The 16,585-nt window shown below is 44.5% G+C and overlaps 1 protein-coding gene across 1 annotated transcript; it reads left to right on the plus strand.

The window, feature by feature from the left end:
* The first annotated feature begins 14,377 nt into the window (after positions 1–14,377).
* On the plus strand, positions 14,378–15,622 carry zgc:103759 (U8 snoRNA-decapping enzyme). The gene is made up of 4 exons (XM_041866280.2): positions 14,378–14,802; positions 14,922–14,962; positions 15,066–15,297; positions 15,394–15,622. The coding sequence occupies exons 1-4, from the start codon at positions 14,671–14,673 to the stop codon at positions 15,583–15,585; spliced, it is 597 nt and encodes a 198-aa protein (XP_041722214.1). The 5' UTR covers positions 14,378–14,670; the 3' UTR covers positions 15,586–15,622.
* Positions 15,623–16,585: the final 963 nt, after the last annotated feature.

Genomic DNA, 16,585 nt, shown 5'->3' on the forward strand with positions numbered 1-16,585 from the left:
AGGTCCAAACTTGGCGACCTTTGCCTCGTAGTTGTGTGTAGTTGTCCAGGGCGATGAAGTAGAAGCTTGACTCCACCTTGTCAGCCATATGTTTTCTACACACACACTGACCTGTCTCCTGAGAACAACTGCAGTGAGAGAGAGTAAAAATAGAAAATGTAAGGAAATGTCAGAGTTCAATTGGAGTTGAAAAGTTTATTATTGATTCAAGGTAACAGTCCATTTTAAGACTGCTGCTGTTTCAAGAGGCTGCTGTATAATCATATAGCCAAATAAGTTATAAGTTATAACATACTATGTGGGACTGAGGCGAGCTGTACCAATCCACGCCAGTCGTCAGTCAGTATGGCTCAGTATTGAACAGCCTGCTGTCATTTCATGCCCAACCATCGTTGTGGAGAGCTATCCTACTGATGGGGAATATATTATATATTATGCGCATTTGCTTACATTATTAAAAACTATGGAGGCCTTGACAGCAGAAAGTTCTCAGAAACCTGCAACCACAATTGCCATATTGTTTTTAGACATTTTATTGTCTGACAACTCACCCCCTGATACTGAGTTCGTGGGAAGACAGGATTAGGAAGAATACTTTGTTGATGCTAGGGCAAGTTCAGGGTCAGGGGTAAACATCATGCTATGGGAAGGGAGTGCTAGTATAAAAAGCAGAGATTGTTTTAGACACTTTGCAGAACTTATGAAGAGCTATACAAATCCTGTTGACTCTGTATTAATTTCTGCCTGAATTGCAAAACTAAAGATATTTTACATATACTCAGAAGCCGTTGTCTGTGTCATTTTCTAAAGTTTTAAGTTTGTTTAAGAATAAGAGAATATCAGCACTGTGCAAAAAACCCTCAACATTTTGGCGAGCTTGCCAGGAGTGACCACCCGCCGTTGGAGTGAGCGTCGTCCTACTGTGCCACGCAACTTATTGCTTAAAGGTAAGCAGACGCCTGTTATATCTAAAGTCGGTAATTTCAACAAAGCACTGTGTGGTTGATGACTCATTCTGACACGTAAGTGGCGCCTCACTCACAGTATGCTGTTCATTTAAGAGACGAAACCTACATTGTGGTGTATATATTGATTTATTACTAAACTCTTAATAGATAAACCTGTTGGAAACTGACACAGACCACCTAGGTGATAGTTAGAAATTCCTAGGTGTGAATATGTACATGTTGACTTGGTGATAGGATTTAGGGCAAATCCAAGTATAAAGCCAATGGTTATGATTGAAGGCCTGTAATTGTGTACTCCTGAGTGATAGGACAGTAAACGAGATGTTTGTCCTAGTTGTGAGGGACGGTAAACAAGAGGTTTGTCCCGGTTATTTATAGGATTGGTAAATTAGAGGTTTGATCCTGATTATTGATTGTTATATAAATTGAATATATGATTATGAGTGACTGACTATCGGTGATGGTTAGGCATGTATTTGTTTGTTGATTAATCATTAATGGCTAGATAGTGGAGTTATAATTCTGGTGTATCTCAATACATGTTTGAATGAAGGGCATTTGCCTTGGTTGAATGAACATTTACTAATAACAGGATTTATGTGCTACGACTGTTATAAGGGAGCCTGCTTTTAGAAATAGGTTGTGCCTGCCATTACTTGGTGGAACCTCTTTTGAAACTGTTTTGAGCCCTTTACCTGAGGAAAATTTGGATGCGGAGATTAGAACAGTTGTACAGACTAAACCTGTTACCAGTCTGGTCCAAACTTTTGTGGAACTTTTTACTGTTGCATGGTTGATTAACAGCTGTAATACTGTAAAGCAATCTGTTCGGCTAGACTGCATTAAATGTAAGATAATTTACCATCCCGTCACTATTATATTGACCTTATATAAATAAGATAATTAGATAAGTACTGACATAAGGATTTTTTTTTATTTCTAGTTCATATTATACACAGGTCGGCCCCAATAAAAAATTATAGCAACCATGGCAGACAACTCAACTCCCTCCCTCCACTGGACCAATAGCTATGAAATGTGTTACTCCTGTTGAATACCTGGGACAACAGTACCCAGCCTTGATTAAAGACATTATATGGATATTCAAGAAATGGCATGATTGGACTATTGCCTCTGGGGAGTTGTACATGACATAGTGGAAAAAAGAAAGACTGATAAAAAGAAGACAACAAAGAAATCCACGCAGGTATCCCTAACTGTCCTGCAATTCAAGGATAACCCATCTGCAGACAGTGGAAAAAAGGGAAGAAGATGAGAAGAAAGAACCAGAGGAAAAATCTGGTGTGACATCCTATAAGAAATCTACCCAGCACTCCCAACAGCACCATCTCCTCCATATGAAGATGACCACTCCGGTTACAAAGGGGATGTATTCCCATTGAGGCAGGACAACTCTGGCTCAGAAGCCAAGGTGAAAATATAATCATCAGAGGCACCCTGGAAGAGACCGGAAAAGGAACAGAACAGAGGGCTCCACAAACCCCGGTCCGGGGCCCTCCATGGTTACCAGACTGACAAGAGAACTGGGTAAGTTGGACTTGGACGCAAGAACCAAGCCACTCACTGCATCCAAGCCTAAATACCCCTACACCAGGACAATCGGTGATGGAAGAACAACAAAATGAAAGAAAGAGAGAAAGATTGAAGAGATGAATCAGGAAAGTGCAAAACAATGGTGAGTGGACAGAGAGAGAGAGGAACAGTGGAGAGCGGACAGAGAACGTGAAGCAAAGTGGCAGAGAGACAAAGAAATGTTCGAGAGAGAGGATGCAAGACACAGAGATAGAGAGGATGAAGAGGAAAGACGGAAAAGAGAAAGGGAGTACGAAGAGGAAAGTCGGAAAAAATAAAGTGAGTACAAGATAAGATGGGAAGGAGACACAGAAGGTGCTTTCTCCCCAGGAGCCAGACAAGACATGGAAGACAGAATAGCAGCTGAAGAGCTGGCGCTCCGACAGAAATACTACGATGATGTGGAGAGAATGAAGAAACAAGAAGAAATGAGACAGAAACTCCAGGAGGAACTTGATGGGTCATTTAAACCACAACACTCCAGCACCAGGTCCTCTTCCAGTAGCCCTTCCCCACCCATCCTACAGAGAATACAGACAAGAAGCCAGAAGGGGGGAGCAACGGGTGGAACTAAAGGGGCTTATCCACTAGTCTACAGAACAGACGAAGATGGAGAAGTATATAGCCAGTACAAAGCCTGGAGTTTGGCTAGACAAAATGAAAACAGAATGGGGAAATGAGACTGGTGAAAGGTATGATAACACCCTCACCATTGAAGAGCTGTTCTATGATAGAGCCTGCAGGAACCTGCCAGAGTCAGTACAACAGAAACTGAAAGAAGTAGTTGGCTGGGACCGCAAGGATGAGCCAGAAAAAGAGGACTATATTTACATTTTAGTCATTTAGCAGACGCTCTTATCCAGAGCGACTTACAGTTAATGAGTGCATACATTATTTTTTTATTTTTTCATACTGGCCCCCCGTGGGAATCGAACCCACAACCCTGGCATTGCAAACGCCATGCTCTACCAACTGAGCTACATCCCTGCCGGCCATTCCCTCCCCTACCCTGGACGACGCTGGGCCAATTGTGCGCCGCCCCATGGGTCTCCCAGTCGCGGCCGGCTACGACAGAGCCTGGATTCGAACCAGGATCTCTAGTGGCACAGCTAGCACTGCGATGCAGTGCCTTAGACCACTGCGCCTTCTGGAAGAAGACAAAGGCTGAAGAAAAATAAAAGAAAACAGGCCTGCAGACACAACTCCAGAAGGCCCAACTGGCTGCACTAGAGAAAAGTAGCAAGCCAGACACATTGATGCTGAGTACTCCAGCACCTGCACCAGCTCCAACACCTGTCCCACCACCATGGCCCCCTGCAGCGGCCCCAGCTCAACAGGTACAGTTTCCCCCACAGCCCTACGGTAACCAACAGCCATTCCAGCCCTACCAGCCCTACCAGAGAAGGCCTGAGGATCCTCTAGTCTGTTGGGGGTGTGGCATTGTGGGTCACATGAGGAATCAGTGCCCCACTGCTGTGGACCAGGGAGGTTAGGCACCACAGCCAGGCTTCAGAAGAGGCCGAGGTGGAACTGGCTAAGGACCCCACAAGTGTGTACTGAACTAATCGAACTTGATGCAAAAGCAAGACCTGACCTATTTGATGAACCTCTTGAGTTGGCTGACATGACACTTTCCGTAGATGGGTCGACTTACATTGATCAGACGACAGGAAGGAAACATGCAGGTTTTGCTGTAACAACTATAGATAAATCACTACACATTGAGCAGTCCCTCCCTGATCATTTCTCTGTACAACAAGCAGAGTTACTACCTCTCACCACAGCTTGTGGGGCTGCTGAGGGAAAAACAGCTCACATTTACTCAGATTCTGCCTACGCAATTGGTGTATGTTTATCATGGGCAGGTGTTTGGAAGGCTAGAGGTTTCACCAATGCATGAAACTCCCTGCTAAACTGGCAATTCTTAAAGTCCAGGCCCATACGGGTAACCAAGATGAGGCCAGTAAAGGAAATGACCTTGCTGACATTGCTACTAGAGCTGCTGCTGCAAGGTGTCACACCCATGCTGTGTATCTGGCTTCTGCTGTGGCCTCACTTGTTGTTGATTTGCAACAACAACAGGCGACTGACCACATGTCTCACTCCCTTTGGGAGGCCAGAGGTTGCTCCCGGGGACCTGATGGCCTCTGGAGACAACACCTTTCAGGTAAACCTGTGTTGCCAACACAGCTTTTCCCGTCGGTTTGCCGAATGGCACATGTGATGTGTCATTCATCAAGAGGGGATATGGTTACCAAGATTTCACAAGATTGGTTTTGCCCAAATTTAACAGAACATGTGAAACAACAAATGTTTAAATGCGCCACGTGCATACAATACAACATTGCCAAGGGGACACCACATAAACCTGGTAATTTCTCCTCACCTAGTGGCCCATTTACACACATTGCAATGGATTTTTTTGATATGACTGAAAGAAAGGAGAGAAAGCGCTATTGTTTAGTAATAATTGACTGATTCACAAGATGGGTAGAGGCATTTCCTACTACCCACTGTGATGCTAAAACAGTAGCTAAAATTCTGGTAAGGGAAATATTCCCTATATTCGGAATCCCAGAAACCTTGTTTGCAGACAATGGCACCCATTTCACTGGAGATGTTATAGCCCAAATTGCCCTTATGCTGTGGATAGATCAGAAGTTTGTCTGTATCTATCACCCACAAAGCAATGGGGTTACAGAGCCAACCAGACCCTCAAAGGAGGACTAGCAAAGGCCTGCCACTCGACAGGTAAAACTGGGTAGAGTGCGTACCTCTGGTGCTGATGAAAATGCGAAGCAGCCCCAACAGAGGCACTGGGTATAGCCCTCATGAGATGTTAACAGGCCGTCTCATGAATATTCCATCTCATAGGCCCATGACTGGACTGGAAGATGACCTGTTAGGATACAGTATATGAAGGAACTAACTTCTACTGTTAGGTCTCTGTATTCTCATTCTAGGAAAGCCCAGGAAGTGCCAGACGGAGAGGAGAAAGACGACATCCCTGTCCAAATCGATGACTGGGTGAAACTGAAGGTTCACAAGCGAAAATGGAATCAGCCAAGATGGATGGGACCATACCAAGTGATCCAGGCCACCCCGACGGCTGTCAGAGTGACCGAGAGACAGGGATGGCACCACCTGTCACACTGCCAGAAGATGGAGAACCACCCACCAAAAGAATGAAGAATGACCAGAACCTGCCACCTGATGAAGACTCAACAGTTCTGCATGGACTCCATGGAGACAGAAGGAGGGGAGGCCGTGAGCCACATCCACTGGGCCATGAATGTGCTGTGTTATGTATAATAATCTGTGCTCTGCTTGCTTACTCAGTCTCGGGGGTGGAAATACAGAACAACCAATTGAAGTCAACCAATTCCTGGGTAAATATGCTGCAGGGCCTGGGTAGGAGGGTAACGCCAAATGGGTCCAGAATAATGATGTTCCCAAAACCTTCTTCAGCGGGTGAGCTATTTGGTACTATGGGAAAACCTCTATCAGAGGACGATATTACATTTGGATATCTCCACTTTATGTGACGAGATAAGGTTAACAAAGGATACGGCATCCAAGATGGCGTAGCAGTGCAGTCCTGTTTTTGTCGTGTGTCTGTAAATAGCCTGTAAATACCCAGTTTTTTTTGTATTTTTCGTACATATTTCCCTATCAGACTTTTCATCCTTCTACAAAATATACTTTCCTGCAACCCGCCTCACTCAATGTGGAACGGATTCTATTATTGACTTACCTTTTATCTAGAATCTCCAGTTGAAACTAGCTAGCTAGCCAGCTAACTAGCTACTTGTTATTAGCCACAGTTAGCGGTATTAGCCACAGTTAGCGGTATATTTCACCCAGAACATAGGATTTTTCTGCCGGAATAATTTAATCACTGGACATTAATCACTGGATCGCAACTAGCAACCGAATGGATGTTGCTGTTTGGCTAATCACCACTGCCCCCGATGCAAGCACCAGTTAGCCTTGAGCTAGCCTAGAGCCAGGCCCATATCCCGGCTATCTACCTCTCGGTCTACCGGACGGGAGTAGCCAGCTAACTAGCTACTTGCTATTAGCTACCGTTAGCGGTTTTTCACCATTGTCCGTGGCCTGCACCACCTACCAGCCAGCTCTAGCCTGGACTATTATTCAGACAGTCTGCACTGTCTGCACAGCGCGTTATCGACCCAGACATATCAGTTTTTCTGCCGGAATCACTGAATCACTGGACCTTTAACTCCAGATTAATCGCTACCAGCTAGCTGCAACAAAATGGACGTTGTGGTTTGGCTAATCATCCTGAGTTAGGCCCATCTCCCGGCTATCTACCTCTCTGTCAACCGGACGGGACCACCTAGTGTTGACACGGAGCCCCGCCGATCCAACACGACTGGTCTGCCGACGAAATCGTCTGATGTGGTTACAACAGGCTTCCCGTTACGACGTTGACCATGAAGATTCCATCTGCTAGCCCCGGCCTGCTAGCACACGCTAGCCGTGGCCCCTTGCTCGCTAGTACTTTAACAGCCCCCGAACTACCTCCGAACTATCCTATTGCTGTTCACCGGACCTTATGATAACTCAGCTATACAGCTGATGCCTGCTGGACTGTTCCTTTTTACGGTACCGCATCCTGTTTATGTTTAGCCTCAGCCCAAACTGTGTCGCCATTGCCAACTGTTGTCTTAGCTCTCTCAAATTACACCTGTGATTGCTTTATGCCTCTCTCCCATGTCAATATGGTTTGCTTATTGCTGTTTCGGTTATTTCTAATTGTACTATTTCACTGTAGATCCCCCAGCCCAGCTAAACCTGCCTTAGATAGCTCCTTTGTCCCACCCCCCATACACGCGGAGACCGACTCAATCGGTGCCTCCAGTGATGCTATCTCTTTCATTGTTACCCAACGCTTAGGTTTACCTCCACTTTACTCATATCCTTCCATATCCTTGTCTGTACATAATGCCCTGAATCTTTTCTACAACGCCCGGAAATCTGCCCCCTTTATTCTATGTACCCAACGCACTAGGAGACCAGTTCTTAAAGCCTTTAGCCGTATCCTTATTCTAGTCCTCCTCTGTTCCTCTGGTGATGTAGAGGCTAACCCAGGCCCTGCAGCCCTCAGTATCACTCATACTCCCCAGGCGCTATCATTTGTTGACTTCTGTAACCGTAAAAACCTTGGTTTCTTGCATGTTAATATCAGAAGTCTCCTTCCTACGTTTGAGTTATTCACTGCGTTAGCACACTCCGCCAACCCTGATGTTCTAGCAGTGTCTGAATCCTGGTTTAGGAAGGCCACCAAAAAATCTGAAATTTCCATCCCCAACTATAACATTTTCCGTCTAGATAGAACTGCCAAAGGGGGTGGAGTTGCAATCTACTGTAGAGATATATCACACTATCCAGGTCTGTGCACAAACAGTTTGAGCTTCTACTTCTAAAAATCCACCTTTCCAGAAATAAGTCTCTCACTGTTGCCGCTTGCTACAGACCCCCCTCAGCCCCCAGCTGTGCCCTGGACACCATATATGAATTGATTGCCCCCCATTTATCCTCAAAGTTCGTACTGCTTGGTGACCTAAAGCTGCAAAATCTGGACCCCTACAAATCAGCTGGGCTAGACAATATGGACCCTTTCTTTCTAAAACTAGCCGCCGAAATTGTCGCAACCCCTATTACTAGCCTGTTCAACCTCTCTTTCATAACGTCTGAGATCCCCAGAGATTGGAAAGCTGCCGCGGTCATCCCCCTCTTCAAAGGGGGTGACACTCTAGATCCAAACTGTTACAGACCTATATCCATCCTGCCCTGCCTTTTGAAAGTATTTGAAAGCCAAGTTAACAAACAGATCACCGACCATTTCGAATCCCACCGTACCTTCTCCGCTATGCAATCCGGTTTCCGAGCTGGTCATGGGTGCACTTCAGCCACGCTCAAGGTCCTAAACTGTGCAGCCGTCTTCATCGACCTGGCCAAGGCTTTCGACTCTGTCAACCACCGCATTCTTATTGGCAGACTAAATAGCCTTGGTTTCTCAAATGACTGCCTCGCCTGGTTCACCAACTACTTCTCAGATAGAGTTCAATGTGTCAAATCGGAGGGCTTGTTGTCTGGACCTATGGCAGTCTCTATGGGGGTGCCACAGGGTTCAATTCTTGGGCCGACTCTTTTCTCTGTGTATATCAATGATGTCGCTCTTGCTGCTGGTTACTCTCAGATCCACCTCTACGCAGACAACACCATTTTGTATACATCTGGCCCTTCATTGGACACTGTGTTAACAAACCTCCAAACGATCTTCAATGCCATACAACACTCCTTCAGTAGCCTCCAACTGCTCTTAAACACTAGTAAAACTAAATGCATGCTCTTCAATCGAACGCTGCTGGCACCCGCCCACCCGACTAGAATCACTACTCTCGACGGGTCTGACCTAGAGTATGTGGACAACTACAAATACCTAGGTGTCTGGTTGACTGTAAACTCTCCTTCCAGACTCACATTAAGAATCTCCAATCCAAAGTTAAATCTAGAATCGGCTTCCTATTTCGCAACAAAGCCTCCTTCACTCATGCTGCCAAACATGCCCTCGTAAAACTGACTATCCTACCGATCCTTGACTTTGGCGATGTCATTTACAAAATAGCCTCCAACACTCTACTCAGCAAATTGGATGTAGTCTATCACAGTGCCATCCGTTTTGTCTCCAAAGCCCCATACACTACCCACCACTGTGACCTGTACGCTCTTGTTGGCTGGTCCTCACTACATGTTCGTCGTCAAACCCACTGGCTCCAGGCCATCTATAAATCACTGCTAGGCAAATCCCCGCCTTATCTTAGCTCATTGGTCACCATAGCAGCACCCACCCGTAGTCTGCGCTCCAGCAGGTATATCTCACTGGTCATCCCCAAAGCCAACACCTCCTTTGGCCGCCATTCCTTCCAGTTCTCTGCTGCCAATGACTGGAACGAATTGCAATAATCTCTGAAGCTGGAGACTCTTATCTCCCTCACTAACTTTAAGCATCAGTTGTCAGAGCACCTTACCGATCACTGCACCTGTACACAGCCCATCTGAAATTAGCCCACCCAACTACCTCATCCCTATATTGTTATTTATTTTGCTATTTTGCACCCCAGTATCTCTATTTGCACATAATCTCTTGCACATCTATCATTCCAGTGTTAATACTAATTGTAATTATTTTGCACTATAGCCTATTTATTGCCTTACCTCCATAACTTGCTACATTTGCACACACTGTATATATATTTTCTGTTGTATTTTTGACTTTATGTTTTGTTTTACCCCATATGTAACTCTGTGTTGTTGTTTTTATCGCACTGCTTTGCTTTATCTTGGCCAGGTCGCAGTTGTAAATGAGAACTTGTTCTCAACTGGCTTACCTGGTTAAATAAAGGTGAAATAAATAAATAAAATAAAAAAAGGCAGATTTTTATATACAGTGCCTTGCAAAAGTATTCATCCCCCTTGGCGTTTTTCCTATTTGTTGCATTACAACCTGTAATTTAAATTGATTTTTATTTGGGTTTCATGTAATGGACACACACAAAATAGTCCAAATTGGTGTAGTGAAATGAAAGAAAGAACTTGTTAAAAAAAAAATCAAAGAAATATATAACGGAAAAGTGGTGCCTGCATATGTATTCACCCCCTTTGCTATGAAGCCCCTAAATAAGATCTGGTGCAACCAATTACCTTCAGAGGCCACATAATTAGTTAAATAAAGTCCACCTGTGTGCAATCTAAGTGTCACATGATCTGTCACATGATCTCCGTATATATACACCTGTTCTGAAAGGCCCCAGCGTCTGCAACACCACTAAGCAAGGGGCACAACCAAGCAAGCGGCACCATGAAGACCAAGGAGCTCTCCAAACAGGTCAGGGACAAAGTTGTGGAGAAGTACAGATCAGGGTTGGGTTATAAAAAATATCAAAAACTTTGAACATCCCACGGAGCACCATTTTAAATCCATTATTAAAAAAAATTGAAAGAATATGGCACCACAACAAACCTGCCAAGAAAGGGCCTCCCACCAAAACTCACGGACCAGGCAAGGAGGGCTTTAATCAGAGGCAACAAAGAGACCAATGATAACCCTGAAGGAGCTGCAAAGCTCCACAGTGGAGATTGGAGTATCTTTCCATAGGACCACTTTAAGCTGTACACTCCATAGAGCTGGGCTTTACGGAAGAGTGGCCGGAAAAAAAGCCATTGTTTAAAGAAAAAAATAAGCAAACATGTTTGGTGTTCGCCAAAAGCCATGTGGGAGACTCCCCAAACATATGGAAGAAGGTACTCTGGTCAGATGAGACTAAAAATAGAGCTTTTTGGCCATCAAGGAAAATGCTATGTCTGGTGCAAACCCAACACCTCTCATCACCCCGAGAACACCATCCACCACAGTGAAGCATGGTGGTGGCAGCATCATGCTGTGGGGAGTTTTTTCATTGGCAGGGTCTGGGACATTGGTCAGAATTGAAGGAATGATGGATGGCACTAAATACAGGGAAATTCTTGAGGGAAACCTGTTTCAGTCTTCCAGAGATTTGAGACCGGGATGGAGGTTCACCTTCCAGCAGGACAATGACCGTAAGCATACTGCTAAAGCAACACTCGAGTGGTTTAAGGGGAAACATTTAAATGTCTTGGAATGGCCTAGTCAAAGCCCAGACCTCAATCCAATTGAGAATCTGTGGTATGACTTAAAGATTGCTGTACACCAGCGGAACCCATCCAACTTGAAGGAGCTGGAGTAGTTTTGCCTTGAAGAATGGACAAAAATCCCAGTGGCTAGATGTGCCAAGCTTATAGAGACATACCCCAAGAGACTTGCAGCTGTAATTGCTGCAAAAGGTGGCTCTACAAAGTATTGACTTTGAGGGGGGGTGAATAGTTATGGACGCTCAAGTTTTCTGTTCTTTCTTGTTTGTTTCACGATAATAAATATTTTGCATCTTCAAAGTGGTAGGCATGTTGTATAAATCAACTGATACAAACCCCCAAAAAATCAATTTTAATTCCAGGTTGTAAGGCAACAAAATAGGAAAAATGCCAAGGGGGGTGAATACTTTCGCAAGCCACTGTATTGCCACTGATACGGATAGTAACAGAGCAACTATCCTAGGGAGACTCTCTAACAATGTACAAGTCCCATACATTAAAGCTGATAACAAAACTATGTATCAGGAATCTACATTTCGGCCAACCAGGGGAAATGGGAGGGGTAGGACAGCAGCCACATATACAATCTCTCAGGCAGCAGAGTGCCCTTACCCCCCAAAACACCAATGGGCCACTCATTTGGATAGAGGGACTATAGAACCTGTGGTGACGGGGATAGTACCAGCACATAGTCCACCACTTTGCATCTGTAACCAAGGGAATGTCCCTATAGGAAAGTCACAGAATTGTTTAAACTATGCAGGACTCCTAGATGAGACAATCAGACACAAAATGACTGAGTGGCATATCTTACAATTTGGTCAGCAGATTACTGGCATTAATATGTCTACCATTAGGATGGGAATGGGGATTCCCCATGGCCACATGTGGATATGTGGAGGTAATGGATACCTCCAGCTTCCGCTTAACTGGCAGGGGTGTTGTTATCTGGGAGAAACTATGCTCCCTATTACCTCAATCCCCCTTCATGACATGCTAGAAGCCAGAGAAAATATGACTAAAAGGACCAGAGCTAAAATAAGTGTTCCTGAGAATGATAAAGCTTATGGCCATGTTCTTAAACCGGGGGAGATTGCGGGAATGGCACTGTTCCCAAGAGTTGATGTTGCTATCCTGTCCAAATAGGTGTATAACATTACCTATTCTCTGCAGGCACACATGAATTTGACTGTCAAAGGCTTTACCCAACTCTCCCTTGATGTACAAAACTTAAAAGCCGTAGTCGCTCGTCAAAAAATGGCTTTAGACTATCTATTGGGGTACCAAGGGGGATATTGCTCAGCATTGGGGCTAACTGTTAGTGGACAGTGTGTAATGCTGCTCCCAGATTCTTCTGACAACATGACTGAAATAATTAATGAAATAAGCAATTTGGCTGATACCAAGCAAAAATGATTGGTTCTCTTCCTGGTTGACTTCCACCTTTGGGGAATGGGGAACCAAACTGCTCACCTGGCTGTTACCAATCCTTCTGCCCCTGTTTTCACTCCTTATTGGTGTTTGTGTTTTGTGTTGTATGGCTAAATGTATAATTAACAAATTAGTCCCTGGCCTTATGGTCCTCCACATAGATCAACAGGTTGAGTTGAATTACTATGCTGAGACCTCTGGGCCTGTTTTGGTCCCTTCTTCCCACCTATATGGGGACTCGGATGAATGGTTGTAAGTCAACTGATATTTATATGGAATGATGTTTTCACTGGATGGTTTTAAAAATTCCTAGATTTTGTTGAGACTTAGAAGTCTCAAAGAGGGGAATGATGGGGAATATATTATATATTATGCACATTTGCTTACATTATTAAAAACTATGGAGGCCTTGACAGCAGAAAGTTCTCAGAAACCTGCAACCACAATTGCCACATTGTTTTTAGACATGTCTCATTTTATTGTCTGACACCTCACCCCCTGATACTGAGTTTGTGGGAAGACAGGATTAGGAAGAATACTTTGTTGTTGCTAGGGCAAGTTCAGGGTCAGGGGTAAACATCACGCTATGGGAAGGGAGTGCTAGTATAAAAAGCAGAGATTGTTTTAGACACTTTGCAGAACTTATGAAGAGCTATACAAATCCTGTTGACTCTGTATTAACTTCTGCCTGCAATTGCAAAACTAAATATATTTTACATATACTCAGAAGCCGTTGTCTGTGTCATTTTCTAAAGTTTAAAGTTTGTTTAAGAATAAGAGAACATCAGCACTATGCAAAGAACCCTCAACACGACTATAGGTTTTCACTTAATCCCTTACCTAACCTACTGGTACACATTCAGTATAGAACCATCTTTCTAACCGAATAGACAGCAGTTGGTCAAAGTCAATAACATGTCATCCTCTCTACATGACAAATGTCCTAATAACAATGCCTCCATACAACGTCAAAGCAATTAGAGGAACTTTCAGTTCCTCTAACTGTAGCAAGTCCCCAGAGTGCTGTGCATAGAGGAGAGCCAAGGTACTTAGAACAGAGTCCTGTATCTCCTATCTCTGTCAGCTAAGCAGAGACCAACTTCACCACCACATAGTGAAAGTGGACCTGCATGGAGAAAGAGATGGAGAAAGAGAAGATTGAGAGAGGTCATTCTCATTTATTGTAACTGCACAAAAACTGCCAGAGTAAAAGTTATCAAATCTGTATTTCAAATAGACTATCTCAGTGTGCAGTTAGCGCTTTACAATATTGACCAAATAACGACCTACTTCACTTTCAATACTTAAATCATAGTTGATTAGTTAGGTTCTCTACTAAAAAACTCTCAATATTAATTTGAGAGCAGTGATTTTTGGTTTGTTTTGCAGAGATACTATACTCTCACAAATACACCACACCCCCACATTGATTTCTCCTCTCACACCAAAAAATATTTGCTCTCACAACTGTAATCTTTTACTATAATTTTATTACAGGTGAAAATTACATCAGTAGATTTTTTGCCCCAGTGAGGGAAAAATAAGTTAACATTGTACACTGGTTATGCTCTTAACCCGGCAACATGGGCCTGGGAGGCTCACGGGGATATTGATATTCACAGTACTCCATCAATTATACATTTTTCAACTCAATACTTCTTGTATGCTCGCAGTGGGAGCTAAACTCCAGCCCTCCAGATGGCGATATAATGCCTTATCCTGATTTCAGCTAACCCATTTCCTAACGAGGTAGAAGCTTCCTGCTTCTGGTTGTAAACAGAAAGGAGTTGCAGCTGGCTTTGGTGGCCCACACTGCACAGGCAGGTCAACCACACTTTTACAGTAGCTGTGTCTATTTACAATATATGATAGAATCTCCAAGAGGTGAAAAGTGCGACAGTTGAAGGGGGAATAGATCTCTAAATTGGAGGAACAGAGTTTGGTGGTGTGTACAGTGTGTGAATGTACAGACAGCAGCATGGCCAGTGGACAGCTGTACAGAGAAGAGGCGTTGGCGTGTGTGGGGTGCAGACATGCGTGTCACATATTGCTCTATGCAGACACAGAAGCTCAGCTGTTTGAAGAAATCCCCATCAGACACATCGTACTGGTGAGAGAGCAGGGTGTGTGCGTGCACTTGGTAGTAATCTCCACACTGGTCGCTGGCCAGCTATATTTTGCCTGTCATGAGAGACTAGTGTTAGTTACTGCATTTATCTCCCTCCACAGATGCAGATGCGTTTCGATGGTCTGTTGGGTTTCCCTGGCGGGTGAGTGATGTCATACAGAGAATAGTACTCTAGACTAGGGGAAGGAACGGATTGGGATTCAGAATAATGTATATGTGCTCTGACATCTGACCTTTAACCTCAGTCTCGTTGACCCGTCAGAAGAATCCCTGGAGGAGGGCCTGAGCAGGGAACTGTGGGAGGAGCTGGGCTTCTCACTGTCAGTGACCGTGGAGGATCATGTGTCTTCCTGCCACAACCCTTCCTCCTCTTCATCTTACCTCATCACTCACTTCTACGCCCGGAGAATGGAAGAGAAAGAGATCAGGGAGGTGGAAAAGGCAGCTGCTAGCACAGCAACAGACCATGGCCATGAGGTAGCATGTTTGTACAGTATGTCTTAATTTGTCTTTCCGGGATTCCTTGCATCCTATCTCCTCGCCACCTTCTCAACCCCTCCTCCTCTCTTCCAGGTGATGGGGATGGTCCGAGTTCCTCTCTACACCATAAAGGGAGGAGGAGGGCTTCCCTCGTTTTTGTCCCACTCCTTTATTGGGAACTCTCGCTCTCAGCTGGAGGACGCTCTAGTGCGCTTCGGCCTGGTCACACCCGAGGAGCTACAGACAGCACTCACACATGCAGAGCAGAGGAGGAGACAACCTTAGTGGGGGGGGGGGGGCAGCCTAAACACACACACACAATGTAAGAAAATACATTACATATGACTATTTCCTGTTAGTATGTTACACACAGTTCTGTATTATCAAATTGTAACACTTACTCCATATACATCTGTAGCCTCTATGGTAAATAATATAATGTACACAATTATCCACTAGTTGGCGGACAGAACAAGGTAACTCCTGGGCCCAGTTCCCCAAAAGCATCTTAAGGCTAATAAGTTCATCGTTAGAACCTTCGTAGGAGCATCGTTAAGTATCCGAGCTGTTTCCAAAAACAATGGTTATTAACATTGCACTTGAAAACGCTCGTTATCTAACGCCTGCCTCAGACCACCCGTAGAACAGCTAAGTGGGTCGTTAGAGGTTTTTTTGCCCTTCCGCATCATTTTATACACAAAAGATCTCTGCTAAACATAGAATCACATGGTTTATCCGCCTCTCTGTGACCACCGATACCTTCAGAAAAAAGTTGACTTCAAATACAAAGTTGCCAATGTCTTTGCAATTGATACAAACAAGCGATGTACACTGAGCATACCAAGCATCAGGAACACCTTCCTAACATTGAGTTGCACCCCCCCTTTTGCCCTCAGAACAGTCTCAATTTGTTGGTGCATGGACTCCACAAGGTGTCGAAAGTGTTCCAGAAGGAGGCTGGCCCATGTTGACTCAAATGCTCCCCACAGTTGTGTCAAGTTGGCTGGATGTCCTTTAGGCGGTGGACCATTCTAGATACACACAGAAACTGTTGACCATTAAAAACCCAGCAGCATTGCCGTTCTTGACACAAACCGGTGCACCTGGCACCTACTACCATACCCCGTTCAAAGGCACTTAAATATTTTGTCTTGCCCGTTCACCCTTTGAATGGCACACATACACAATCCATTTCTCAAGGCTTAAAAATCCTTCTTTAACCTGTCTCCTCCCCTTCATCTACACTGATTGATTGAAGTGGATTTAACAAGTGACATAAGGGATC

Source organism: Coregonus clupeaformis, chromosome 4, assembly GCF_020615455.1.
Source record: "Coregonus clupeaformis isolate EN_2021a chromosome 4, ASM2061545v1, whole genome shotgun sequence".
Lineage (NCBI taxonomy): Eukaryota > Metazoa > Chordata > Actinopteri > Salmoniformes > Salmonidae > Coregonus > Coregonus clupeaformis.